Source organism: Mugil cephalus, chromosome 10 (genome assembly GCF_022458985.1).
Source record: "Mugil cephalus isolate CIBA_MC_2020 chromosome 10, CIBA_Mcephalus_1.1, whole genome shotgun sequence".
Taxonomy (NCBI): domain Eukaryota; kingdom Metazoa; phylum Chordata; class Actinopteri; order Mugiliformes; family Mugilidae; genus Mugil; species Mugil cephalus.
The window spans coordinates 15986808-16013191 of record NC_061779.1 but is presented as its reverse complement, the minus strand read 5'-3'; the positions used below and the strand labels follow the sequence as shown (position 1 = coordinate 16013191).

The 26384-nt window shown below is 45.9% G+C and overlaps 1 protein-coding gene across 4 annotated transcripts; it reads right to left on the bottom strand.

The window, feature by feature from the left end:
• Positions 1 to 4482: 4482 nt before the first annotated feature.
• tle3a (TLE family member 3, transcriptional corepressor a) lies at positions 4483 to 23688 on the bottom strand. 4 transcript variants are annotated; one of them, XM_047596449.1, is made up of 21 exons: positions 23226 to 23688; positions 22583 to 22735; positions 21963 to 22063; positions 21693 to 21756; positions 20305 to 20349; positions 16040 to 16102; positions 15702 to 15776; positions 11938 to 12142; positions 11523 to 11530; positions 9921 to 10043; positions 9405 to 9455; positions 9154 to 9306; positions 8552 to 8684; positions 8275 to 8447; positions 8100 to 8173; positions 7760 to 8009; positions 7005 to 7252; positions 6728 to 6875; positions 6490 to 6640; positions 6173 to 6249; positions 4483 to 5877 (listed from the first exon to the last, which is right to left on the bottom strand). In XM_047596449.1, the coding sequence occupies exons 2-21, from the start codon at positions 22604 to 22606 to the stop codon at positions 5770 to 5772; spliced, it is 2274 nt and encodes a 757-aa protein (XP_047452405.1). In that variant the 5' UTR covers positions 22607 to 22735; positions 23226 to 23688; the 3' UTR covers positions 4483 to 5769. The 4 variants fall into 4 exon arrangements, with proteins under 4 accessions (XP_047452405.1, XP_047452403.1, XP_047452404.1 ...); XM_047596447.1 differs by having other exon boundaries at positions 15672 to 15776; positions 23226 to 23685; XM_047596448.1 differs by having other exon boundaries at positions 8275 to 8450; positions 23226 to 23684.
• Between the last annotated feature and the right edge of the window lie 2696 nt (positions 23689 to 26384).

Genomic DNA, 26384 nt, shown 5'->3' with positions numbered 1-26384 from the left:
AAATTGTGATTATTATTCTAATGGAAGTCAGGAAAATAAAACCAATTCAAAATTATAAGTTAGATATAAATAAATAATGTCCCTTTTTCCATTTTCACCACTAACTTGAAAAATCTGACAACAATCAAGCGATCATTTCAGCGATAAGCATCCAAAAAACTATTAATCTGGAGTCAAACCCATCTGTCTCTTTTCACTGACAATCATGAGTTTGCCTCCAAGTCAAAGTGAGTTAGCTTACTGTTAGCTTGATTTGATTGTTGATTTGACGTGGGCCTGGACATTTTCACCTCTTCAGAGTTGGTTTAAAATGTATCTGGAGCTGTTGCCACATCATCCACATCATCTGATGTGAAACACTCCCCCTCCACAGGCTTGAACATTTGGTTGTTTTCGTCCCAGCGCAGCAGCTGTAGTTACCTCGAAGTCCTGGAGCTAATGCATGCTAATGGGGACAAGTTTTCACTGTGGGGTAATATAAACATCAAATGTCCAAAGAAACGAGCTGAAACGGCGCAGTACGCACCTCCACGTTGCAGCTATATCATTAACAATTTGATGGCGGACATTATTCGCCTGAAATTGGCTAAAAAAAAAAAAAAATACTTCCGGTTTTTCCAGAAGCGGAAGTAGCTAACGCGTAGCAACGCGGCTAATGTTTAGCTTAAATTAGTATCTTGTTTTCAATATGTCTGTTAAATTTCATTCTTCATAAGTCATCAAAGATAATTTAAAGTCTCATAAACCAGCTCAAAGATTTAGGAATAATAATGTTAAAAAATATTTTCTGTTACTAGTTATTAAGAATTACAATAACTTTATTTATTTTACAAAAATAACCTTTTTACTGTCAATGTGAAAAATAAGTTCTCTAAGTAAAGTCAGTTAATTAAAAATTTAAATAAAAAAATAAATGATTGCATGTGTAGTCACCCTAAATGACCTTAAGACACATGGGTGTATATAATGGTTTAACATACAGGAGCATGTGTGCTGTACTAGTAGTGGTTTACATGTTGTAAATTGCAAGTGTCACATGAGTCGAAGTGTGCCAACATGCCTGGCTTAAATGGAAATCACTGGTGGACGTGTGCTCTTGATTAGCACGACCATAATGTTGGAGGAAGCACCACATATTCCATAAATGTGCTCTGCATCACATGAGGAAAAGTATGACTGCAACCAAATATAGAAACATATTTTCTCCTTCTTTATTAACCAGAGAGAATATTTAGTTTAGAGTTGAATCAATATTATGTATTTCAGGCTTTTTGATACCAGTAGACATTCCCCCGTTTTAATTCAGAATATGTAATGAAGCTGTTAATCAGTGTTATAAAAAAATAAAGGATACTGTAAGTAAACTCAGACAGAAGAAGGGGCCAAAGGGAAATCTTGCTCCCACCACTTTAGCTCGATAACGCCGTTTCCTCTGCAATTAGTCATGTTGCTTATACACCTCCAGCTGTGCTTTAATTAAAGAATGTGTGTGGAAAAATAATTAGCATGTTAGTACAATGCACATAATAAAGAAGTACTTGAAGTTGTCTTGATCTCAACATCAAAGAGCTTGTTGTTTCCTTCTCGGGGCATTAGTATCATACAAATCCAATTACTCCAAGTATTGAATTACTGGATTTTAGCGGATACTTGGAATAAATACAAAGGAATGTCCTGATACATCTACGGCCTCCCAGTTGGAAAAGCGCCACAAGAAGCAGACACGCGAAGACGGTGAAACAGCACACTGACGGTGTGTGGCGTCTCTCCTCAGGACACATCAGAGGGAATTAATTTTTCCTAGGACCACGGCCCTCTGGCTGCCGTGACACAAACCTGCCCAGAGCAGACGGCCCCTTGACCTCGATAGCTAAAATAGCATCCGGTCCGCACTACTGTGTCTGTGTCCTTTGACTAAACTCTGAGACTCCGCTGGGTGAAGTGTAACATCAAGTTCTGATGTAGAGAGTCCCGTGAACATCAGTAGTCTGTGCACAGCAGCGGCAGCAGCAATAGCAGCAGTAGCAGCAGCAACAGCAGCGGTGGTGGCGGGAGCAGAAATCCAGCCTAATCCAAATGAATCCGGGTCTCCCAGGTTTGTTCATCCTGGTTGGAGGGTGATGACTGCTCTGCTCTGCTGGAGTGCTTATCTGCTGTCAGTGGTCGGTGGCTGTACAGGCCGGCGTTATCAGGGCTCAGCCTGCTCAGGGATTGGAGGGTCTGTGGAAAGTAAACATAGAACCTGTCCTTTGCTTATCTATCCCAGGAGAGTGTGTGTGCATGTGTGTCTCTGTGAGAGAGAGAGAGAGAGAGAGAGCAAGAGAGAGAGAGAGAGAGAAGCTTGTTTCCATGGCAACCTCCTCCTCCTTTAACCCCCCCTTTAGAGGAGAACCCTGGTGGTCTTTGTGTAATGCGATTCCACTAGAATGCACTGTGGATTAGAGCTGTGCTGCCTTCGGGCCCTAGGCAGGGCAACAGTGAAGACATTATTACCCAGATCAAATGCTGTAATCACTAGGCACTGGGGGCTTTCACATCCATTGCAGATAAAACCTAGGACTGGCAATACTCAGGTGATTAGGGGATTATTATTCTGCATTTCAGCACGGTGCCAGTCCCTCGCTGATGACAAAAAAAAAAAAAAAAAAAGAAAAAGAAAACCCCTGATTCTCTGTGTGATGGATGGGGGAGGGTTGAAAACAGAATGCCAGCCAAAAGAGCCAGCCAGAATCCTGGTTGGACGGTGATCAGTGCCTGGGAGCTGAAACAAAAAAAAAAAAAAAAAGAAACATTCACACAGTCCTCATATTGGCATTACAGACCCCCCTTGATTTTCTGTATGGTCTTTGAGTCTTGGCTCAAACGATTCGAGCAGAAGTAGGGAACTGGACTATGTTCTTATGTTTAGAGCTGCTGTAAAACACTTACACCACTCTAGTTCCTTAGTCTGCTCTGTTGCCCTTCTCTAAATAGAACTGGCCAGCATGGGCTTTTGCATGAGAACCTGCTGAAAGCTTTCTATTGAGAGGTAGATCAGCGGAAGGCGAGACAATGACCCCCTCGATGTCCAGCAATAGGCACTCAGAGGTACAACCTTTCATCTGCAGATATTCCGCTGTTTGATTAAGTGAGGAAGAAAATTGTACTTGAGCATGGAGCTTAAGCTACAAATGCACACAGGAAGTACACACTTGAGCAATGTGGGAAAAGAAAGACTATAGCCTTTAACAAATGAGCCCGTGAGAGCGGAGCATGGCGGCTGGCTCCATGCTGAAAGCATCCGGCCCCGCTTTTATAATCTAACAACAACATCCCTGAAGAGGCAGCCATATGAAGGGCTCACAGCTTCAAGCACAGAGTCCTAGAAGAGCGTTGCTCTGGAGTGGAAGGATTGGGCCATTCACCCTATCCTGCCAAAAAGTATTCAGCTACCAAAAGACCACTCAAGAGAACTCAAGAGCGGTGTTTGCGTCATATTTCTGAAGTGGCACTGCATAAAACCGCATCCTTATTGTATCACTTTGAGATGGCTGTGTGATTTCATAGCCGCTGCCGTACATGGAAACAGCATAAAAATAAAAATGGTGGCTTGTAGCAGCGGCATGAGTTGGTACACTATGATTTTCGTACAGCGCACCATGTTCTTCCTTAAAATATTAAAGCAAGGTCAGTAATTTTCTGAGTTAAAGCCGACGCAGGAGGTTCCTAGCGGCCTCGCTAACAGCACCCAGAATGTCTCCCTCTCATGTCTGTGGTTCTCCTGAGACCGTCGTCAGCCCCTTTCTGAATGCATTTACTGATGCATTTCCATTTACTGTCAAGCAGAGCCTGCACGTGAATAATACTGCTTGTACTGCAGACTACAGCAAGCCCTCACTAGCAAAACACAGGGCAACAGGGACTTTTAGGACACATTTCTGGTTTTCAGGCAAGGAGAGTAGACCCAAGAGAAATTCAACATGTCAGTTCGTGTAGTACATTTCCCTGTTTCAAATACTGAGTCACACGAAGCAATAATTAGACATTTTGATAAAAAAAAAAAAAAAAAGGATTATCTGCTTTCCTACGATCCTATGGCCATGGGTAACATGAGGTGCAGAAGGAAAACAGTTAGCTTAGCTTAGCTTAGCACAAGACTAGAACTGGGGAACAGCAAGTCTTTCTCTATCCAGCAGTACCAGCTCCTTTTAGGCACCATGATTCAAAAACATTTTTAACAATTGTGCCCACAAGCCTATTCACATTAATTAGCAAGGATCCTGTTGGATTCTAACACTCAGGTTAGCCATTTCTCCATTTTTAGTCTTAATACTAAGCGAGACTCTGGGGTAGGTAGGTTCATTTCTATGTATACACATGACGGTGGTATCCATCCACTTACAAGAAAGTTCATATGGATACTACTCAAAAGTTAGAACTATTCCATAAAGCCTACAGCAGCAGCAGCAGCAAGACAACAGCACTATAGAAATTCAGTCAAAATTAGTTTATATAAAAACAGTTTATTGATTTATCAACAACTGTCAACTGTACAATCCTTATGGATGATGACACGTGTATGAGACACAGTCTGACACAAAATTTGCGTGTTTATGCAGAGACTGTTCCCTTCTATGAGAAGATTTGTAGTGGAATATTATGAAATACTGAAGAAAGCAAACAGTATACCCAAATGCCAAATGTGGTAATGGTGTCACTTGCCACCTCTATGAGTAACCGTGAAAGTGTCGCGTATCAGTCACAGGCCATCAAACAAAGAGGAAATAATTAACACTTCTAGACTGATGACTAAACTTTGCTGGGTGGAGCAATGACTTTTCATACAATAGTGGAGTCAACACATTGAGCTCGAGTCACAGCTGCTGTGCGAAATCCATCAGTCCTCCAGTTGATAGTTATCCATTTTGATGTTATAGAACGCAGCCAGTGTTCAGTGATAGGTCTTCATTTCAGGGTTGAATTTCTGCTGAGTAGGGCCACGGGGTAGGCGTAAGTGGAAACCATGATTTTCTCCTTCCTCCTGTCTGAAAAAAGGGCCTTTCCAGAATTCTCTACTGCTAAAATCCCAATGTCTGTGTCACAGAAAATAGCAAAGAAAAAAAAAAAAAGGCCGTTGTCGGGGAGAAAAAAAAAAAATCCAAATTAGATTTCCGAAAAGGTCATTCTGGACAACGAACATGAAAAAAAGCCAAGGAGGGAAAAAACTGAAATAGAATATCCTCTTACAAAGTCCTAATCTAATTTCCATCCCCCGAGGGGACAGAAAATCACGGAGAGAACAAGAAAGAACCATCACAAGCGTAACTGGACACCAAAATATAAATCTATAAAAGGCCTTTTATTACTCCATTATGTACACTTTTCACAGGACCTCCAAGGAGAAGCTCCAGAGCGAAGCGCCGCTTCTAGTTGTGTCATGGAACTTTATCTCCACATTAAAAAGGACGAATAAAAAAAAAACGAAATATCCAACAAACAGAAAAAAAAAAAAAAAAAAACAGCAAGACATTATTTTCTTCTTAGTGCCTTGGGAAACTGCACTCGCTGTACAAGTGTTAGTTGTATGAGTGAGGAAGGGCAAAGCTGATGGACACAGCATCCAGGGCCTCAACAGCGCTGCCACCCATTCCAGTCTGGCACTGCCAAACCTCCTGCCCATCCACCTTGGGGCTGCAGGCAACATCCATGCTGTCTGTGTGAGGGAAGGTAGATGGAGGAAGAGTCTACTGTTCCTGAGCATGACCATGCTCTGATCCAAAGCAGTCTGTTCTAATAGATCACTTCATATACAGTGGCCTTCTTGTCACCAGAGCCCGTCACGATATACTTGTCGTCTGTTGAGATGTCACAGCTCAGGACAGATGAGGACTCCTTGGACTGTTCGCAGAAAAGAAGACAAAAAACATTTCAGTCTTCAAAGCAGTTAATACGCTCGACTACATTTATAGTTAAGTGGAAAAGATTAGCTGACTACGGGACAAGATTAGATTGCAGTGGCATCAAGTTCTGGCCTGACAGTCCTCAAAAAGACTTCTTTGTCAGGTCAATAATTCGGGTTCAGTTTTCACTGATAGGATAGTCCTGTCAGACAGCGGTCACAGTCTCCTTCCTCTCAGAGACAACTGTGCATACTTTTGCCCTGGCTGCAGACAGAGAGTATTGATCTGCGTACCTGGAATATGCTGGCGCCGTAAGGAGTCCTCCAAGCATTCAACAGATTGTCCTTCCCAGTGCTTACGAACCATTTACCTGCCAAGAAAACAGCACTGCCATCAGATCACCTTGGACTAAGAAGTGTTAGAAAAAAAAACGCCTACAAATGAAGAGTTAAAACATCCCAACTTTGAGAACATAAAAAGCAATTCCTACAGAAAAAAAAAAAAGTCATTGCAGTTTTAGCACTAAATTAAATAGGACAGGCTAAGAAATGCTGGCGGTTCAGTGCAGTCAGCATTCTCCCTTGCTCTTTTTGTGTGTGTTTGTTCATACCACAATAGGCGAACTTGAGGGAGAGGACACAGCTCTCGTGCAGGTGGAGCTGATACTTGTCAGGCTTTGAATGGTGGAGCACCTCCACGTTGCTGCTCTCCATACCCACGGCAAGCCACTCTCCAGTCGGACAGTAGCCCAAGGAGAAGATCTGGAAATAGAATGGACGGTTAATTCCCAATTGTTCAATCCCAATGGGGTTGCGTTTTTTGTGAGCGTCCATCTTTGAGGCTTGTACCTGTGAAGTGAAGTCATGCTGCTGCAGCTGTCGACCCTCCCTCAGATCCCAGGAACGAACAGTGTTATCAAGACCTCCTGTCCACAGCTTTGTGCCATCATGGGATATGTCAATACAGCTAGCACCATCTGTATGACCCTGGAACTGCCTACAATCAAAGTCAGAGGAAATACAAACATTTATTGACACGCTCTTTTAAAAGGCCTCGCACAAGAGAAATTCAGTTGTGGGGTCAAAGCCCACACACTCTAAACTCAAGTATTTTTTTTCTCCCAACCTAACAAGAGTCTGGTTGTGCAGGTCCCAAACGGCAATGTTTCCATCACTGCAGCAGGAGAAGCAGACTTTGGCGTCGGGGCTGATGGCCAAGGCGTAGCATGCCGGGGCCGAGGAGGTGAGCTCAGCCTTGATGCGGGGTGTCTGAGAGGCCAGATCCCAGATGGTCAATGTGCTGGCCTCGCCTCCGACAATCAATGTGCGACCATCAGGCAGCAGCTTACAGGAGCGGATGTAGTTATCCCTGTTCTGTTGCACAGAGGACAAAGAGAATCAATACGTGTTCGGGGGAGTGGAGCTGCAGAGAGAGAGATTTGGGAACAAATCACGGGATGAAAATCCTGTCGTCATAACAAATCAACCGAAAAGCCAATCTTGACTGAGAAGACTAGTTTTTAGTTTGACGAATTTACACATTTTTTGAATGATGTTTACATGTCAAGCCGACTATAAATCATAAAATGTTAAGTGATGTTTATCAAGTCCTTCCTGTAAGTTTTGTTACAAGAAGTAATCTCCTCTGATTTATACAAACACTGAGTAAAAGCATCAGCCGCATTTGTCTTCCAATGCCTTCGCTGTCAAACTGTCAGAGTGATGTGCTCCTCATGTGTAACTAAGGATTATCCCATTGTTAGTGGAAATAGGTCATGTATAAAGAGCTCACGTCTTTTGAAACAACTGCTCAAAAAGAAGTAAGTGTTAAAAAAAAAAAGTTGTTCATGAGTGGAACGCAGAATCAGCAGAGGGCCTCACCAGACAGTCCAGCTGGGACACAGGGCTCTTGCTGCCAGGTTGGCTGATGTCCCAGATTTTGACACAGCCTTTGCCACCAGTGTAGACATGACGTGTTGGGTTGCTAATGGTAACGGCGCACACCACCTCGCCGTGGCTCAGCGTGTTGATCTGGCGTGCGTGGCGGGGGATGCCGGGGCCGATCAGGGCGTCGGGCGGGAAGGGCACGGGCTGCATCTGGCCGTCGGCGCTGACGTGGAAGGAGTACGCTCTGCGGGAAAACATTGAATTCGTGTTTGCTTGCTTGATGTCAGTGTTGTCTTTAAAAATGCACGCGCAACACATCTGTTGAGACACTTACGGTTTGCCGCCAGAAATGGATGTGAGACTCGCTGGAAGGCCTGGGGCTCTCATGTGGGTGTGAGGATCAAATCCCTAAAAGACGATCAGATGGAAATGTTTCAGCGGATCCGTTACTGACCCGTGAACACGGCGAAATCCCGCAAGGCAGTCTATGTGAAGCGAAAAGGTGTTACCATTGGGGAGCGACCGTAGGCTGCAGCCGCTGCTGCGCTCATCTGAGGGGAGATGTGCAGACCAGCGTACACCCCGGGACTAGTGAGGCCTCCGTTCATTTCATGGTGGCCCATCATGGCAAAGGGGGTAGGATAGGAGCCTGCAATGGACAGAGGGGTTCGCAAAGCTGGGGCTGCTGCAGACAGAAATGAAGAACGGACATTGGTATGTGAGATAACAATACCGAATGGAAAAACATTACTTCAGTTTCTAGAGAAGAAAAAGAACGGTACCAACCAAGAGCCTCCATGCCTGGTGGTTTGCCCAGTATGGGTCTGAGCCCAGGAGTGGAGCTGGTGCCAGGGGTGGGGGCATCATTCCGGGGGGTGGGGGTGTTGGATTTGAGACCAGGCGTGGAGGATTTGTCATTCTGTCAAGGGAACGAGAGAGCAAGCACATTCACAATCCCAGAAAGTAGGCACTGTGCAGGCTGACAATTTGAGAGCAAACTGAACTTAATCCAATCTAATTCTGACAACCCTCATAGTCCTGCAGAGCCATAAACTGCTATTTATTCTAAAACCTATTATGGTCACAATGGAGATAGGGCCGTTTTTATCCCCTTACTGCTTTGGCTTTAATCTTTTAGCGAGGCAGAGGGGAAAAAATCCTGGAATAGTTAAATACATTGAGCTATTAACAGAGAAGACCTGACTGATCCTGATGCGGGACAATATTATCCCTGACGTTTAGTCATGCACTTAAAGCACAGACAGCCATTCCTAATCCACTGCAGAAAACGCCCTAGATCTATTTGAACACAGTCCTTTGCTCTCTCTGCAATTCTCATTTAAAACCCTTTCTGTCCTAGTTCGCCCGCAATTCTCTTGATGTCTTACGTGACTGAGCTCCTTGGCCTTGGAGGACGGTGTGCTTCCAGAGGACGCCACTGACGCAGGGCTGTTGGGCGTGTCCTTCTTTGGAGGGCGGGGCTTATCGATGCCATTTTCAGGTGGTGAGTGGGCCGGACTTGCCCGCGGAGTGGCAGGATCCTTGAGAGAGCACAGCAGTAGATTTTGATGTTTATGTATAACAGCAACCTTTAAGTACATCATAATATGCTTTAAGAGTTAATGGCTACACCGCTCACCTCATTGGACACGTCTACCACCAAGTCATCGCTTTTCTCTCCATCGCTGTCCTGTACAAACAAATCAATCAGATGTTTCAGACGTGTTTCAAAATAAATTATGGCTCTTTGTCATTTTGGGAAATAAGTTTATTTGCCTTATGCTGAGAGTTGGATAAGCCTGGAGCCAGGAGCACTAACTTCCTGGAGCCTTGTTGTCACAGTGAGGTTGCCAGGCAACCAGCATGGACTCCAGGAAGTCATTATTCTGAGCCAAAGATCACCCTGAACATATAGCCTACCCCTTAAAGTAAAATAACAACTTTTTTTTATTATAATTTTTTATTGTTGTATGGTCAATATAATATGATAATGGTGATGGACAGAGGCGTGTCTTTCTTTTCTTCTTTGGACAGAAGGAGGGAAACTGTAGCTGTAGCTTCCTAACAGACATGAGGGGGGTAATGACCTTCTTATCAGACAAGGAAGCAAAAGGGTACGTTTCCCAACATGTCAAACCTTTTCTTAACGACTTACATATCTGCTCATGCTGTCCTTCTCCTCCACTTTGCGTTTCTTAGAGTCCAAACTGTAGTCAGAGGAACTGCGATGCTTCTCGCTGGCTGTGCGCAAGCTTTCTGATGGGGATATAGAGTTATTCTGCAAAGAGAAAACCAAACACGCTTTATTACCATTTTGCCTGCCTTCGTAAAAGAGCAGCGAGCCATTCATCCATTACAAATTCACAGAGAACACACTGTGCCAATCCAAACACTAAAAATGCCTTATTCACACAGCGATGGAAACAGCAGACTCTTAAAATGCAGCTGTAGGGCCAGCTCCAAACAGTACCCTGACACCAGCCAAGCCCAATCTCACACACAAGCCTGTCCCTGGCCACATAACAGAATAGGCTGTTATCTGAACTGAAAGGCGGAGGGCTTGTTTTCTGAGCTGGGCTCCCCTCCTCCTCATAACTGGACAACAAACAGCCTCACAGGGACATGAGCAGTGTGTTGTGGCCGAACAGAGGGCCTTTTCTCCAGAGTCAGTCAGGCTAAGCGTGAGAGAGCGAGAGAACAGAGAGAAATGGGGAGAGGGGGGGAAAAAAACTATATGTCGTGGGCACTGGACATTGATTGCAGCAGCGCGCTTGGGCACCATGTCAGCTCAGGCTTTGAGCTCTGATAAAGAAAGGGAATCTATATCCTGCCAGTGGGCACGGCAGTGTGGGACTGACTGGTGCTTCTTCATGGAGCCTGCCCACACAAGCTGGGACGGCTCACTCTAAACGCCAATAGAATGGGAGGCACTAGGCGGGTGTCCAGCAGCTTTCACAGGAGTTTGCCATTTGCCTGCGAACTGCCAAGTTCGCCCGATTCCCTCTGTCCCTCATCCGAGAACCAGAGCAACAACATGGACGAAGTCAGTGGCAACCCAGAGAACTGAACAATGGCTGATGGACTAGCAGTCTGGGCAAAGGGCCACCGTCTGCATAATGGCTGACCTTTAAAGAGATGCTTAGCGTGACTCATTAACCAAAGTCACCACTCCACTATCAGATGACCTGGGACGAGAGCACAGAAACAAAACAGGCCCGCTACTCGCCGCAGGAGTTCCATTTCTTCAGACATGACTGCACCCATTCAGCGGGCCCAGCCTACAGAAACACAATCTCACCGGCCCATCACGAGCCATCAGAGATCGCAGCATTTCAAATAAAACGCTTTAACAGGTCCAGCCAGACGGGGTGGAGGGAAAGAAAACAAAACAACTCTCCATTTGTGTTCATAAATATTCATCCCATGCCAAGGAGAAGAAAGACCGAGCTGGTAAACAAGAGAGACAGTAGACGGGATCAAATAAATCCTTTAAGAAGGGCGAAGTCCAAGTCCTTTTTTAATTGTGATGAAATTACAAGGCTTCTAATCTCTCCAACATGATACCAGTTATTTCCCCTCTGGATTAAAAGCACAGGGTTTATATTTCAAACCTCATTTTCCATTAATCATTTTATTGAAAACAGATTACGACAGTGCATGAAATCAGTGATAGCACGCAGATAGGGGGAATATTTTCTTGACATTTGCTGTGGAGCTACAAAACAAGCCTGCAACAGATGTAGTTTTGGACACTCACCGCGTTCTCTGTATGGCAGACATCACAATGGCAGTTGAGGTGATGATGAAACCGAGTGGAGCAAAAAAAGAAAAACAAGTCAGTTAGCACATCATAACAGATGCTTCTGGCTGAACGTGTGAGAATCAACTGCAGGGCACAAGGCCCCTGCCTATCACCGTGTACTGGAGCTTGTTGAATAGCTTATGCAGTCATGGGCTGGGAATGTACCAGCTCATTACCCAGACAGAATGTGAACAGACAGGATGTGCTCCTCACCTAAGGGCCCGACAACGCTGCTCTAGAGAGAAGCCCCGCCACACTAAATTGGTTTTTGCCTGTTTAACATCTTTTCAATACTGATGAATTCAATATACATTTCAATCCCTCCCTACAAACTGGTTAGACGGTGATGGGGCGGAGGCTAACTCCTCACCTCTGTGCTCGAGATCGTGGTGGTTCTTCTCATCCTTCACCGGGAGGTGGGCTTGGCTGCCCAGAGCGCCGAGCGCCAGCAGGCCTGATCCCGAGCCCGTCACCGGGGGGAGGCCGGGCGGCTGCAAGCCCGACGGGTGAGGCGGCAGCTGTACCGGGGGCCCGTGAGCGGCATGGGAGAGGTGCTGCGCCTGGAGCTGCTGCTGCTGTAAGATGACAGGGAGATAGACAGACAAACACCAAGTGGGTTGGAGGGAAAAGGCAAGGAGAAACCACATCCTAACCATGAGGCTGATCACTTAAACCCCCCTTGATATTAGCACATTCACACATCTATTACTGTCAGGAACAGACAGCAATCCCCCTCAGTGCTATTTCCATACCAGGCCTGGGTGGCATAAGCCCTAGATCTGTGCCGAGGAGAGAAGAACTTATGACTAAGAATCACCTCAACATGTCTAATGAATGAAACGCAGGGGCCAGGACTTTCAGTCACACGGCGTTAGTAGTACGCATTAAGAACAGAATCACAGAAATGTTTTTCATTCTGAATTAATGAAAAACAGCAACGCCAAGGGTGATTTACAGCTTAACAGAGAAAAACCGCTTCCCATAAACTAACGCATTCCATGCTGCAGCGCCGCAGAGCTCCTGCGCCGTCAACGAGTCGAGCAGTCGTCTTACAGAACATGGAGCTGTATAGGAATCTGTCAGCCGGTGGACTAAACAACTACTCCCCCCTTTAAACACTTGAAAAACACAACCAGTGTCTGTTAACTACTCTCGCGCTCCTGGATTGACAGAACATGAATCATTTGCACACCCGAACTTTAAGAGACTGAGGGAACGCTAAGTGCCAGAAGCTGGCACTCCTTCGCTCTCACTCCGAGTCTGTGAGTGTGTTTTTGAGTGTGCGTCTGGAAAGGCTGCTCTGGGAGCCAGGACCAGGGGTCCCATGCTGGCACTCAGTCAAAGCTCCAATATTCACCATCAATATTTGAAAGGCACAGGGAAATAGATGGGAGTTAAAAGGCACTCAGCATGGAAGTAAGCAGTTTAAAGCAAGGTTAAATAATACTTAGCTGAGACACCAATAAAAACATCAGCAATTTATTACCCATCTGCGAGCCAGCTGAATAATTCAGCTGCCGTTACAGCGCGCACCTTTCTTTTACAAGACGGACTTCAATCAGTGGCCATTTATGGCCATTTCAGGAATACTGGGATATATGTAATGACTATGGGGGTGGTACAACACACTGAACAAGGCGATGGGCAGGGCCAACACATAGTTAAAAATACATTAACTCAGCAGGAACTCGCTTTCAAATTAACTCTTTAAAACAGAGTCCCAGGAAAAAAGGGAAACATACCACCAAAATACCGCCTTAAAACCCATAACAGGGACGTTCCTTATAATCGCTTCTTGACTTTTTCATTATCTGCCTTGGGGGTGAGGACTAGATTGGAAAATGGTGCGTTTTTTTATCTTGCAACCTTGTCCTTTGCTCCATGGGGCAGATGTCAATCCAATTACAAAATGTACCCAGGACACAGAGATAGAGAGAACCTAAGAGAAGAGTGAGTGTGTTATAATATTGTGTCCATGAGGGAAATTAAGGAGCCAGTTCATTGGCAGGGGAGAACCATCCTTGCTCATTGTGTTTAATGAGGCACTGATGGGTAATAAGCATGGTTGATCAGCAAGAGCCCTCATTAGAGGGCCATAAATGAAGACAATAATAAATAAAAAAGGAGTCTGGCCAATTTCCTCTAATTTAATATTCCGAGATAAAGACATACTCTTTGCCCTTTTTTCTCAGGCAGAGAAAGGCTTTTCTGAGGCTAGAGGACAAAAAAAAAACACTCTAGCAAAACTGAGCAAATGTATTATGGTAGTCTTGGGTGTGCTAACAAAACAGCTATAGAGAAATGCATCGCACTTGGGCGAGAAAAACTGCCACAAGACGTGCACGAGTCCTTCAGGCCCCGATGTGTGCACACAGCAAATCCATTAACACCAGCACGGCTCAGGCAGATATCTGTGGATGCTGACCATGACAGCAGGGTGGGCAGCTTGCTGCCGCCGAAAAGGAGGACGGAGTGGCCGGGGCTGAAGCCGCTACAGATGACCTCTCTCCTTTATTTCTGTCAGTGATCTTACAAGCTAAAGAAACATTTCACTCCTTTAAAGCCAAAGCCAAATGGAGAAAGGCGAGCTTATCTGAACTGCTTCCTGTTGACTCGAACATTTGGTGTAACTTCTAATCACACAGGGAGCAGAGCAGAACTACTCAGATTCAGTGCAAGCGGCTGCCCTAGTTGCATTCTATTAATGGCCCTGGGCTCCATCAATAAGACATGCGACTGGCTCCTGGATGCTGCCTGTCTGCCTGGCACGCTCTTTCACTGCACCTTGCTTTACAATATACATGAGGGCTTTGGCATGCCTACACAGCCTCTCCTTAATAAATAACTAATGGAAAGGTATTCGTAAAACATACAGTAGCTACATTTCCAGCTCCTCTGACACGAGCGAGCTGCGTGACTTGAGTGGAGGTCTCACCGTCCCGGGGCCACACAGGGCCGTCGACTGAAATCATGAATGGGCTCCTCAAATATTTCATAAAACGTGAATCTTTAACGCTGGCAAGTTTTAAATAATAGACAAAGACCAACACGGAGCCACGGTGAAATGATCACAGCAACGAACTGAAATGAACAGCAATACTCCAGCATTCTATTGTTCCCAATTCAAAAAAAAAATAAATAAATAAATAAATCCCTCGCACAGGACGGAGTTAAATTTGTTATTCTTAGGAACAACTGCTGCTCGCAGCTGCTCTGCTTTGGTGAAAGTGTAATAAAGTATCTGCCTCAGTCCAACAGACACAAAACAAACAGCCCTCCATCACCTCAAGACACCTGCTCACACGAATTCCAGGGAGTAATTATCCTGGAACAAAAGGTCACCGAGGGGGCATTAATTGAATTCCAATATGTGCCCCAAGTCATCAAGTCGGCCTTTTGGCTCGGTCTCCAGTGTATGCTAAAGATTCAACTGTAGTAATAAGATCACCGATGGCCCGGGCTTTGTATCGCGAGTGAAACCAATCACTTCTATTTCAGGAGGGCAGCGCGGCTGCAGCTGATCAATGGGGAGCAGATGGTGTTTGGAAGCGGTGATGAACACCATACATTACTGCTCAGCGCTGTGTTGTGCAAAGATCTGCGCTGCAAAGCTTGCGGCGATGGCTGACTGCTGTCAGTACTGTCTGGGCTAGCTAGCAGCGCTGGCTGGGTCGTGTTCACCCTCAGCTTTTTAATTTCCACAGATATCCAGGTCAACAGTGAGGGATGAAGCTCCTCGTTAAAACCTTAGCCAATTAAAGCGATGCGGGCTGTGAAGGGGATCTCAAGAGCTCTCACACTCGCATTTATAAACACACAACAAGGCGGTGAAGATGCCACCGAGACCAAATCTGAAGCAACAGACCGGCTCATGAGAGTCACACTTGTTGTGTGTATAGCTGGGACTTGCTGGTGAACAATGTGGCATGAAACTGGAGAACACATATGTTAACACATTTGATTCAAGGGGCAAATCTGCACTATAACGTCGGTGTACTACAGTTTCGATTACTTGGTACATGAAAATGTAGCAATGTCAGCATTTTATGTGCAGGTTTGCCCCACCACAGGTCAAATAAAAGGAATAAAAGGGGGTATACACACGGTGAGAGGCAGATTGGGAAGTCCACGTACCCCGATGATAGCATTCAGCTCGGTCATAGTCACCTGCTTAGCCCTCTCCACTGCCTGAGCAACCTGCTGTTGGTGCTGGAAGAAACACATTTCAAAACATTATTTGGATACGCCAACATCTATCACACACTCACTTATCTATGAATGTCACACTTGATTTTCACTGCACTACTGGAATTTAAAAAAAAAGGAGGGCTAATGCCCTCTCGCGCAATTACTCAAAACTGATTAACCTGAACGGTTCTTTTAAGAGATATCGTTAAAATCCTGACAACAATAAGCAGCTTTATTCCAGCGCTAAACTGTGACACTGTTTGGAGGCCAAACTCAAAACTCACCTCTTGTGACAGGAAAGGCATAATTTGAGCTAAAATTGCGTTGAGCCGCTTGGCAATCTCCGTCTGGGAAAACAAAAGGGGAGCAAAATGAGACGGTAAAGTATGAAACAGTGACTTCATGTAACCCCGCCTTTAATGTTTACACCGATTAAGTCAATTACTGCGGCAATCAGAACTGCTTGACTCAACATCCTCTAAACAGCGTGATATTGACATTTGAAATATTTAAAACATTAGGAGAGCCCAGGGGGATAGAGCACAGCTGTGCTGAGAGTGCACTCCATGCTAAACGGATATGAGCAGGCAGAGTGCTGCTGCGTTGAGAGGATCCTCTCTCACCCTGCCCTCCTTCGCCTCATCTGCATCTGCACTGTCCTGCAGTTAACCTCAGTGTAAAACCACACAACCACACCTCAGGAAGAGAGGCCCGCTAACTAGACGCCGCTGTTTACTTACATGTGACAGCGCCGGCAACTCACATTAACGATTAACGGGCCAAGTGCACAAACATAAACAGCGTTTCCACTGTTAGGACACCTCTAATCTATGACCAATACCGTTAAATAACAGCCAGCATGTGTGAAGGGGGCAGTTTGCTAAGGCTTTCCAAGAATGAGGGCAAAGCCATTTCTCTCTGCAATCAAGCGCCCAGCCCACCACCCTCCAAGCCTCCATTCTTCTGCTTGTCTACCCACTACCATGGCAACGGCTGCAGCCCTATCTCGCCGGGATCATTATGCAAATGGCACCTCTGCTTGACCGTAACAGGCTTTAAAATCATATTACGTGCTTGGAGGCAGGTCATTAAATTGAATTTTCAGCCTGTCGATCACATGAACGCACCAAATGAATGGTGGATAAAAAGAGAAATGGGAGGAGGATTGAGGACCGGGGAGTGATCCCCTCCCTCCCCTCCCTTCCTCCCTCCCTCCCATCCCTCTCCTGTAAAAACACTCCACAGCCGGCTTGCTCTGCGCTCTGCCTCCTGCTCCTTCCAAGGATGGGAGATGAGACTTTCAGGTTCAAGCTCTGCACTGGGAGCAGAAAAATAACAGTGCCAAAGCTACCTCATCTATGGAATTTATGAGCTGCGGTTCAACCCAGGGCCACTGCGGAACACAAACACATCACAGGGATTTTCTCTGATTTTTCATTTGGAGCAGCACACACAATGTACTTTACAGACCGCCAGCTTATTTATTACACATGGCAGAAATGCCAGGCAGTTTTGGCAGCCAGACATATTACCTCTGAGCAGAGCCAGAGAGATTGGAGAGTAATGTCCAACAGAACGAGACCTGCTGACCCAAGCTGCAACATGGATAGCTACTTAGCCAGGAGAGCCAGCAGGACAAACACCGAGCCGAAGATGAAATATAAGATGAATCACAGCGAGGCCCGGGATCAGAGGCAATTGTGTGAAACGAGTATCTGTTACAGAAAGTACAATAGTCCATAAGATAACACCGACTATAACTTGATTATTAACTGTCCAAACTGAACTGTGGTCTCATCTGACACCCAATAAATGCCACCTTCAACTAATAAAGCACCGATAAGACAAACCTCAGATAAAGGTTTTTATAGGCGTTTGTATTAATGCAGTGCAGTAAGTGCTCTAGAAAGAGCTGAAGAAGACCCTCAGAAACGGTTGAAAAGCTACAGGGTCTGTATAATCCATGTTTGTTGAGATAAGCCATGTAAATAGCAGGCGAACATTTGACAGGATTTGTGAAAAGGGCCTTGAGCGCGCAGTCCATTCCTCTGTAGCTTAGTGTCATGGTGACAGCTGGCTGGGAGAGGTCAGGAGGTGGCTGATCCACTGTGCCCTAAACAACTGGCAGTCTCTCACAACACAACATGCAAATACACGGAAAAGGCATAAACTCAGCTCGCCTCTGCTGTCAAAATAGATACAGCGTGGTGCAGGGAGTTTTTTTTTTTTTTTTTGTTCTGCTGTTGTGCTGGCAGATAAAAATGGGGCTGTTGTCACTTTAAGTAGATGACAGCTTGGCCCTTGAGAGGCCAGCTTTGCACTGCTGCTACACAATTACAGGTACTCGGACCTGTGTAGCACCACTTTAAGCGCACTCTCAGGCTGGTTGTCAATGGTGTGCCGAGAGGTATTCGCCTGTTGCTATCAGCAATGGGGAAATGGACTCGAGACGCTGATGAGTATTAAATGCAGAAGGAAAACAACCGGTGGCTCTGGTCACGTGGTCCATCTATAAACTATACTTGACTAGTTATGTTCAGAGGGCGAACAATCTGTCGCACACGACGGCATTGCCTGGCGCCTGATTTTCCTGGTGAGAAGAAAATGTGATTCATCGGCAGCCAGTCTACGTCAGAAAAACAATGTTTTCAGAACGCAGGGATGTTGCACAAAGCCCCGAGAGTCTTTGTTGATGTGAGGGAATGAATTTCTAATTGGCATCTGAAGCTATTGACATTGATCCGAGCAAAGCCAAAAGCCGGCCAAAATAGATACAGGGGTCATTTTTCTGATTGACCCTGTCAGCTGCAACGGCCAGATATTAATTTTTTGGCCAAAGAATGACACAAGCTTAAAATAAAAAGTGTATTCCGACCACATAAGACCACAACCTCCTGAGCTCGTGCCACCGCTGAAACACGACAGAGCAACTTTGAGTCTGCGTAAGTGAACCTGACACCCGACAGTTCACACCCTGAAATTATTACAGCGCATTCGATTCCCACATGACAGATTGGGTTTATGGAAGCACTGATGGCTCGGGGAGGCCACAGTTTCTCAAACCACTTCTCACTGCACGCCTTCTTTTGTATGAACACTGCAGACAGTCTGTTGGCTGACCAAGTTTGCTTTGGCGCAGGCAGACACTTTGCTACTTAGCAAACGATTCCTCGCGGGCATGGGTCTCATGTCTTGTGTTACGACGTCAGGTAACAGCCAAATCTGATTGAACCTCAGCAACACACGAGCCCCGAACCCCATGCAGTTCTTGGAAACGGGCCCCGTGTACGATGGTAATTACTGGCTGACATCATGCAGCAGAAATTAGACATTTTGCATGTACATACTGTCACGGCTGATAGAGAAGCCCGACAGGGATCAGATGACCAGCCCCCTCCCCTCACCCGCCCCGCCGGTCCGTCTTAGCTGCGCCGGCGTGCGTATTCAGAAATCTGAATTATGTCCCCGCGCGGTAATGAAAAAAATGCACTGTTAGAGGAATGAATTTCCTCACTATGGAATAAATCTCCTGGCAGGAAAATGATATGCCTGTGTGCATCCAATAATCCATCCCAACCCTGCCTGTTAACCACTCCCCATCTTCTCCTCCTCCTCCTCCTCCTCCTCCCCCCCTGCCTGGGCTGTAAGCTGGGGGAGCTGCAAGGACGGGGCCTGCACTGTTTGCTCACAAACACGCCGTTCAGCAGGTTAGGGCCCCACTGATGAATTATTCAAGCGCTTCCATCAGCTCTGTTGAGGTTCCTGATAAAAGTCAGGCGCTAAAATGGATCAGTCGATTAACCTGTTTACACAGAGCTGGGCTGGTGCCCCTCCCCCGCCTCCATTCTCCAACTCGTCTCCGGCTCCCATCCCCCACCCCGCCCCCCCTCGTCTCTCCCCCGGTTGGCGATAAGTGCCTGACAGAAGCTATCAGAGCGACCCGAGCCCTGACAGACATGTGGCAGTGTGACACACGGGCCCAGACGCTGATGGATCACCCCACCACGCCAATCCGCCACGCCGCCAACGCTGTCATTAACCAAGCTGGAGCAGTCACAGGGGAGGGGACGGCCTCGCCGGTTTCGCAGCAATGGAATCTCAGGATTACTCATTCATACAATCTTTATCACTCCGGGCATCAGTGTGCTTGATCCACGGAGCAATACGAGATAGGATCTTCTGATAAAGATAAGGGGATAATAAGCGACTAAAGGACTTTTGCTCTGCTCTTGTAATTACTGTTAAAGAGAAACACTGACCTAACAGCACACTCCATTTAATCATTAAGTCAAAGACCCAGCCTGCCAAAGTCTACCCTTAATCTTATCAAAAGGCTGAGTCAAATCCAGGCTTGCACGTTCTCAAAAAACGAGTTACGGCAATTGTACAAGAGGCGAGACAAGCTTGTGTTGTCTTTTTGTGTGTGTGTGTGTGTCTGTGTGTGTGTGTGTGTGTAGCCCTTGCGCCTGTTTACAGCCTATTACTGTTGAATCGGACATCCCCTGACGCTGTGGAAATGCAATGAGGTGGAAAACGTGACGGCACATACCTGTTTGTGCATCTCTATGTTCAACCCGTAGGACATCTCGTAATACTGAAAACAAAGCAAAGATTTCATGGAAGTTAGAGGTTAGTGGAATCCACGCTATGTTTACTACGTGTAAAAGAATATTATAGGAGCATTTGTCCACTCACAGCCATGATGTAAGTGTAACTAACATAATGCACACAGCCACAAATCAATGACATTGATCACAGCACTAATTACATCACCACATGGTTTTGAGCATTGATAAAAAAAACAACCTCTCTCCCACAGGCAAAGGTGATGGACTAAGATCAGACGAAAACCGGGATTCTTCGAATAGCTAATAAATCAATATTTTGTCGTCTGTAGTGCTGGTGCAGAGAGGATTAGATTTATTGATCACCATCTTAAGCCCTCAGATCTCCACAATGTCTGTTTACTTAGTGTAACGCGATTGCTCAACACTCTTGATATTTCCAGCCAGGTCAGTCTGTCTGGCTGAAATGTAATCCGCGGAGCCCACAAGTGGCAGCCAGGGCAGAAATGGCTTTCCAGTCAGCGTCTATTTGATGAGGCCAATGCATTATTCAGTCCATTAGCTTCTTCGAAAATTACTCTCAAACAAGAGAGCCATTCTGTCTGAGATCAGAGCCCCACAGCCAGAGCGTAACCTGACACCCTGTGCTGGCTGTGGGATACTTCCCTACATGTTTACCTAACCTCCTCCTTGTCAGCCTGACATGTTGTTTTCCTGTGTAAAAAAAAAAAAAAAAAAAGTAGCTTAATTTAAGCCTGCATGTATTGGCTTAAATCGTCTGTGTCGTGTTTACCTGGAACAACAGAGCACACTGTCACAGAGGAACCTTCCTCCTGCGTCATGTCTGAACTAATTTCTTGCGTCAGGGGCACACCTATGTTATTCTAAACGGCTGCTAAAATAAAAGCTAATAATTAAGGTTTGCAAAGAAAAACTTGCGCGCTAAATAAACTGCTGCGTGTTCCACATCCTCCATTTTGTTTACTGTGCTGCATTTTCCCACACACTGCTCCGGGGCCTCCGCCATCAGCTCACACCTAATTTATGGCCATGCATATGTGTGAGCGTGGAGTCTCCTAGGAGAATAATCAGATCAGCACACACAGAGGGCAACGCTGCAGTCGACCCCTTGGAGATCAGGGGCGTGCTATAATGGAGCCTCGGCCCACTGCCTGTCAGGAAGAGCTCCTCTGTAACAACCGGCTACATCCAACCCCCCTGGGTGCTTTCACAGGCCTGTACCTGACATTCAGCCCGCCCTAACCACCACATAGGTGATCACAATAGCCCGTCACGCTCCACCCCAAACTAGATCTTCGACAAGCCTTGCAATTTGGAGCCATAATTGCTCCCTATTGTAACATAATCTTACCATGACATAGTGGCGCTGCATCTCCGTCTTCTCATTGGCCAGTTTGTCATACTCCACCTTAAGACTAAAATAGAAGACAAGGTGTCATTTTCAAGCCTCTCTATCACTTCAATAAGTCACTCACACTTAACCCTTTTGACAGTGACAAAGGAAAAAACAGGTCTTTTTTCATTCCTGCAGGAAGTCAACAGCCAAATATTGGCCTTAACCTTTAAGAATTCAATAGAGAGCAAATGTTGACACTGTTCGGACTTCGCCGATAATCATTACCTGTGATACTGCGCTTGCAGGAACTGAAATTCATCTTTAATCCTGTCACAGGACTCCGCTACGGTGAATTTGAAGCCAGGCTGGCCGGGCTGATGTGGAGCCTGAAAGAATAAGGTTGTTAACAGAAAATAAATAAACACATAAAAAAAAAAGTAGCACGGGGAGAAAGTTTTATTCATCATGCATTGTGTCAAAGGAGAAGAACCATGCTCACGCCAGGATAAGATCTCTGCAGTGAGACGTTACCAAACCAAAGAGGTGGGTCTACTTCACACCTCCAGAAGCTACACATGAACAGGCGTTCACACTGAATATGAAATCTAATTTCGAAAATAAATTAAAGCCGCCACCTGTCCTCATATCCAGCACAGTCATATGTAAGTGTCTGGCTGAGTAAATATCTGCAGGCATGCAAACCATCTGCATCCATTTACCACTAAGTGCACATTCTGGTGTAGCATAAATGCATTGTAATATAGGCACATAGGAATCTGATGACCTGCATTAAGGGAAAACGCTTTGCAGGGCAGATTTCAGGGGGAATCAGCAAAGTGAGGGGGCATCAGTGTAGTGTGATAAATATGTAAGCTGCTGTTGAGTATAGAGGAAGCGCGTCTTACCGGATGTCGGCCTTGTGGATACATCTTGAAATGTATCCTTTGTTTATCTCTCCAGTGTGCAGGTCCTTTGGCAAAATGGTAGAAATTTGCTCACAGCCACGGCAGTCTCAGCAGACAGGGGTGAGGTGGGGGGTAGGGGAGGTCGCGAAAATCCTGTGGTGGATAAATTACGCGGTTTAAAATCTATATATTAAAAAAAAAAAAAAAAAAAAAAACTCAACAAAATACAATTTTCTAATAAGTAGTAAGAACAACAAACTAGTCCCAGTCACTGCAGCAGTTTAAAAAGCAGCACTGCTGCCGTGCGCTCCTGTCTTCTTGATGACCTTATTCGGTCAATGGTCAGCGAAAAAAAAAAAAAAAAAAAAAAAAGCTTTTAACTGATGGCTATATGACTTTTTCCGAGGAAGATTTGCATCAAATTGTTGGTGAATCCGATCTCGGCTGGTGTTGAAATTGTGTGAGAGAAAAAAAAAATAAAAAGCCCGCTGTAGGACGTCTACAGGCAGGGCCACAACCGACAGCAGCTGGCTTCCACCTACTGTTTGACTCCGCGCTCAGACATGGAAGCGGAGCGCTGCTGTGCGTACGCCCCGGAAAAAAAAGCTGAAAAATAAAATCAACAGCTCTGGTGAATACATACCCGTGCGCGCGTCCTAGTCGCCCGTCCGACTTCTGCTCCTTGAGGAAAATAAAAAATAAAAATAAAAATAAAATAAAATAACAGAGAAGGCTGTAATTCACGCGTTTAATCCCTCGCAGTGTACGCGTGGTGGACAAGCATCCTATCACTCTCCACAACGCACCCAACCAGGCTGGGAGAGCACTTGGGAGAAAAATCGGTCGTAGCTCGATTAAACTTCTTTATTCTTCCTCCGGAGCAGCGCGCGTGGCCGGTTAATCCCAACAAGAAAAAATATATATATATATATTTAACGTGCTCCCAAAATCTGTCTTCCGACTCGAGGAGATTCTTTAAAAGCGTAACATGGTACTCTCCACAATCTCGCATTTCCCCCAGTTGTCCAGCTTTACCCTGGTTGCCACACACAGGCAGCAGGGCTGAACTGCCGTGAAAGCGCCTATCTGTCCAATCGGATTACTCGGAAGGACCACGGCCACATCTGCCTATCGGAGAGCGACGGCCCCCACGTGGGGTGCAACGATACATGACATCATCCCGCGGATCCACAAGGCTTCATCCGTCCGTCCCACCGTGTACGACAACAACAACAACAACAGCAGCAGCAGCAGCAGCAGCACTGACGCGCCGACGGTGATATCCAAATCTGACAGAGGCGGCTCAAATTCCGCACCCCAGCTTCATTATTATTATTAGAGCGGTTGTGTCTGTTTTATTATTATTATTATTTTGCCGCCGAAATAAAGTTGATGAATTTTTGGGTGAGACCACCGGCGGGACGGGGGAGGGAGGGAGGTGTGCGGTGCAACAAGCATTCTTCAATTTTCTGCCCCCGTGCAGGGAAAATTAAGGAGGTGCAAGTTTGTTGACACAACGTGGCTATAAAACACGGAGCGACGTTGCAGCGAAAACTAGAAATTAACGACCAAAACCAGAAATGATCAGGTTTAACTCCCCCCTCGGCGCGCACACACCGTGAAGGGCACATTAATGACCAATCGATCGACGACATCCACAAAATAGACGCGTCTTTTTTTTTTTTCGTTTTGAGAGTCTCGTGATTCTCGCGCCTGTCGGCGTTTGGGTGATAGTTGCACAGCGGGGGGAGAGGAGGCGATTGCCTTTGTGTGATATGAACATCAGCCATGTCTGCCTCTACGCCTTGTTTTGAAGGCTCGGCTCTGCCCCACGTGGGACCCCTCTGCGGCTTTAAGGCCTCTCGTCCAATGGCAGCGCGGTGCACTTACTTCCCGGCTTCCCATTGGTTCGCCGCCGCCGAGCCTGTCATTCACGGAACGGGGTTGTCAATCAATACCACGCGGGGTCAAGCGCTGACAAATGCCTGTGCTCCTCGGTCCTCTGCCTGTGAATAGAGCCCGGAATGGCTGCTTAATTAGCTTCGAATGGCTTTTCTCTCCAGTTCAAACAATCTGTTACCACCACGTGGTAATGAGAGCCTACATTAAACAAAGGAAGAAAGGAAGCATGCAAACAGTTGTAACATTACAACCTGTAGTTTTCCTTTACATATGGGGGGCCTATGTAGCCGCGCACAAAAGGAACCTGTTTGCCTTTATCACATACACCGACCTGTTCCAACATTAGACATAGTGATATTAATGTTACGTTGAATATATTTTCACAATCAAACGACAGAAAATAAGACACTTGGCTTGTCGTGCTACAGCTGCCAGCTGTGTGTTATCGCTTAGCCGCGGTGAAGAACACCAGATGCATAAAGATGCAAACTAATTGTTTTACATCCAATCTTTTAATGAGTAACACACATTCAGAGCTAATAAATTAGCAAAAGTCAACACAGGTGGAACCTTTGCACTTATATCGTACATTATCATGTATCATACTGACTTATGGTCATGGCCATAAAGCAAATTTGACGTAATTCTTGTCTGTATAATGTCTCGAGTGCTAGAACGACCGGCCATGTTTCACGCTGGCTATCACAGAAGCTTTTGGGGAATGCTAAGGTCGTAATGTCACGTTAAGGTCTGAGATTGCCCAGCAGTCGTCTCACTTGTCATTCTTGTCAGCCACCTTGAGGATGTGGGATAACTGTGTTATTTCCAAAAGTATGGAGGCAGTCTGTGAGAAACTCAAGCACACACAAGAGCCGGCGGGCTAATCTCAGCCAGGCACCCCCTCATGCTTTTCAATAGAGAGTGCTTGGATTAAAGGCAACAAAAGGCTGGGCCAAACCCCAGGGAGAGGGGGCCGTCCGCCCACAGAGACCCCCACACTGTTTATTTACACGGAAACCCCAGCCTCAGTGAAACTCCCACCCTCAGGCATTACACACGGGCCTGTTTGCCGAGGTGGCTCTAATTCTCGACAGAGCAGGGATTGTCCTCACTCTTGCCACTTTGAACTGGCTAGCAACTCACTTTCCACGTAGCTCAGATATAGCTAGTGAGCAAATATTTTGCTTCTTCCACAGAACAATTTCTTTTGGGGTCACATTGTTTAAAGGTAGCTATAACTGTCACACTCTGAGTGCGTTTTTGCGGAAAACCTGGGAGTAAACACTTTGAAATCATGCCTCTGAAGCCAGAGAACGAGGCACGGATCAAACGATGCGGTGGAACTATTTATCATGGACCTACACTGGATGTATTTGTAGATTACACAGTATCGGCTCATTAATGTGACTTGCGGTTAATAAATGACGTGACCATTTTTCTCTTTCATTACTTTCCTGCACACGATGCAGAAAATTATGGCCTTGCAACTTCCACTGCGTTCGCGTTGCTGGGACTTACACCTCAGGGTGCTGGTGTGCTGTTTGTATGGAGATACGCAGGCTTACATGCCGCACATTCACAAACAAACACAAGTGCCGTGTATCGCAGACACGTCATTCACAGGCAGGGGGCAGAAATTCAGAAAAACAAGCGCACACACACACATTCCTTGCAACAAAGGGCCTACAGTGTGCGGCGGGGCGATGAATTGCCTGTACTGGATTATCACGATGACTCATCTGACAGTAATCAATGAAAACAGGATGAAACTCCTTATCAAAGGAGAAAAATGCAGACATGAAGAGTGTCTCAAAACAAAAAGAGTCCTTTGGCAGGAATCCGTAGCCATATATAGCCCTGGGCTGAGGAGGACTCAGCCAACTGATACTTGGAGAATTAA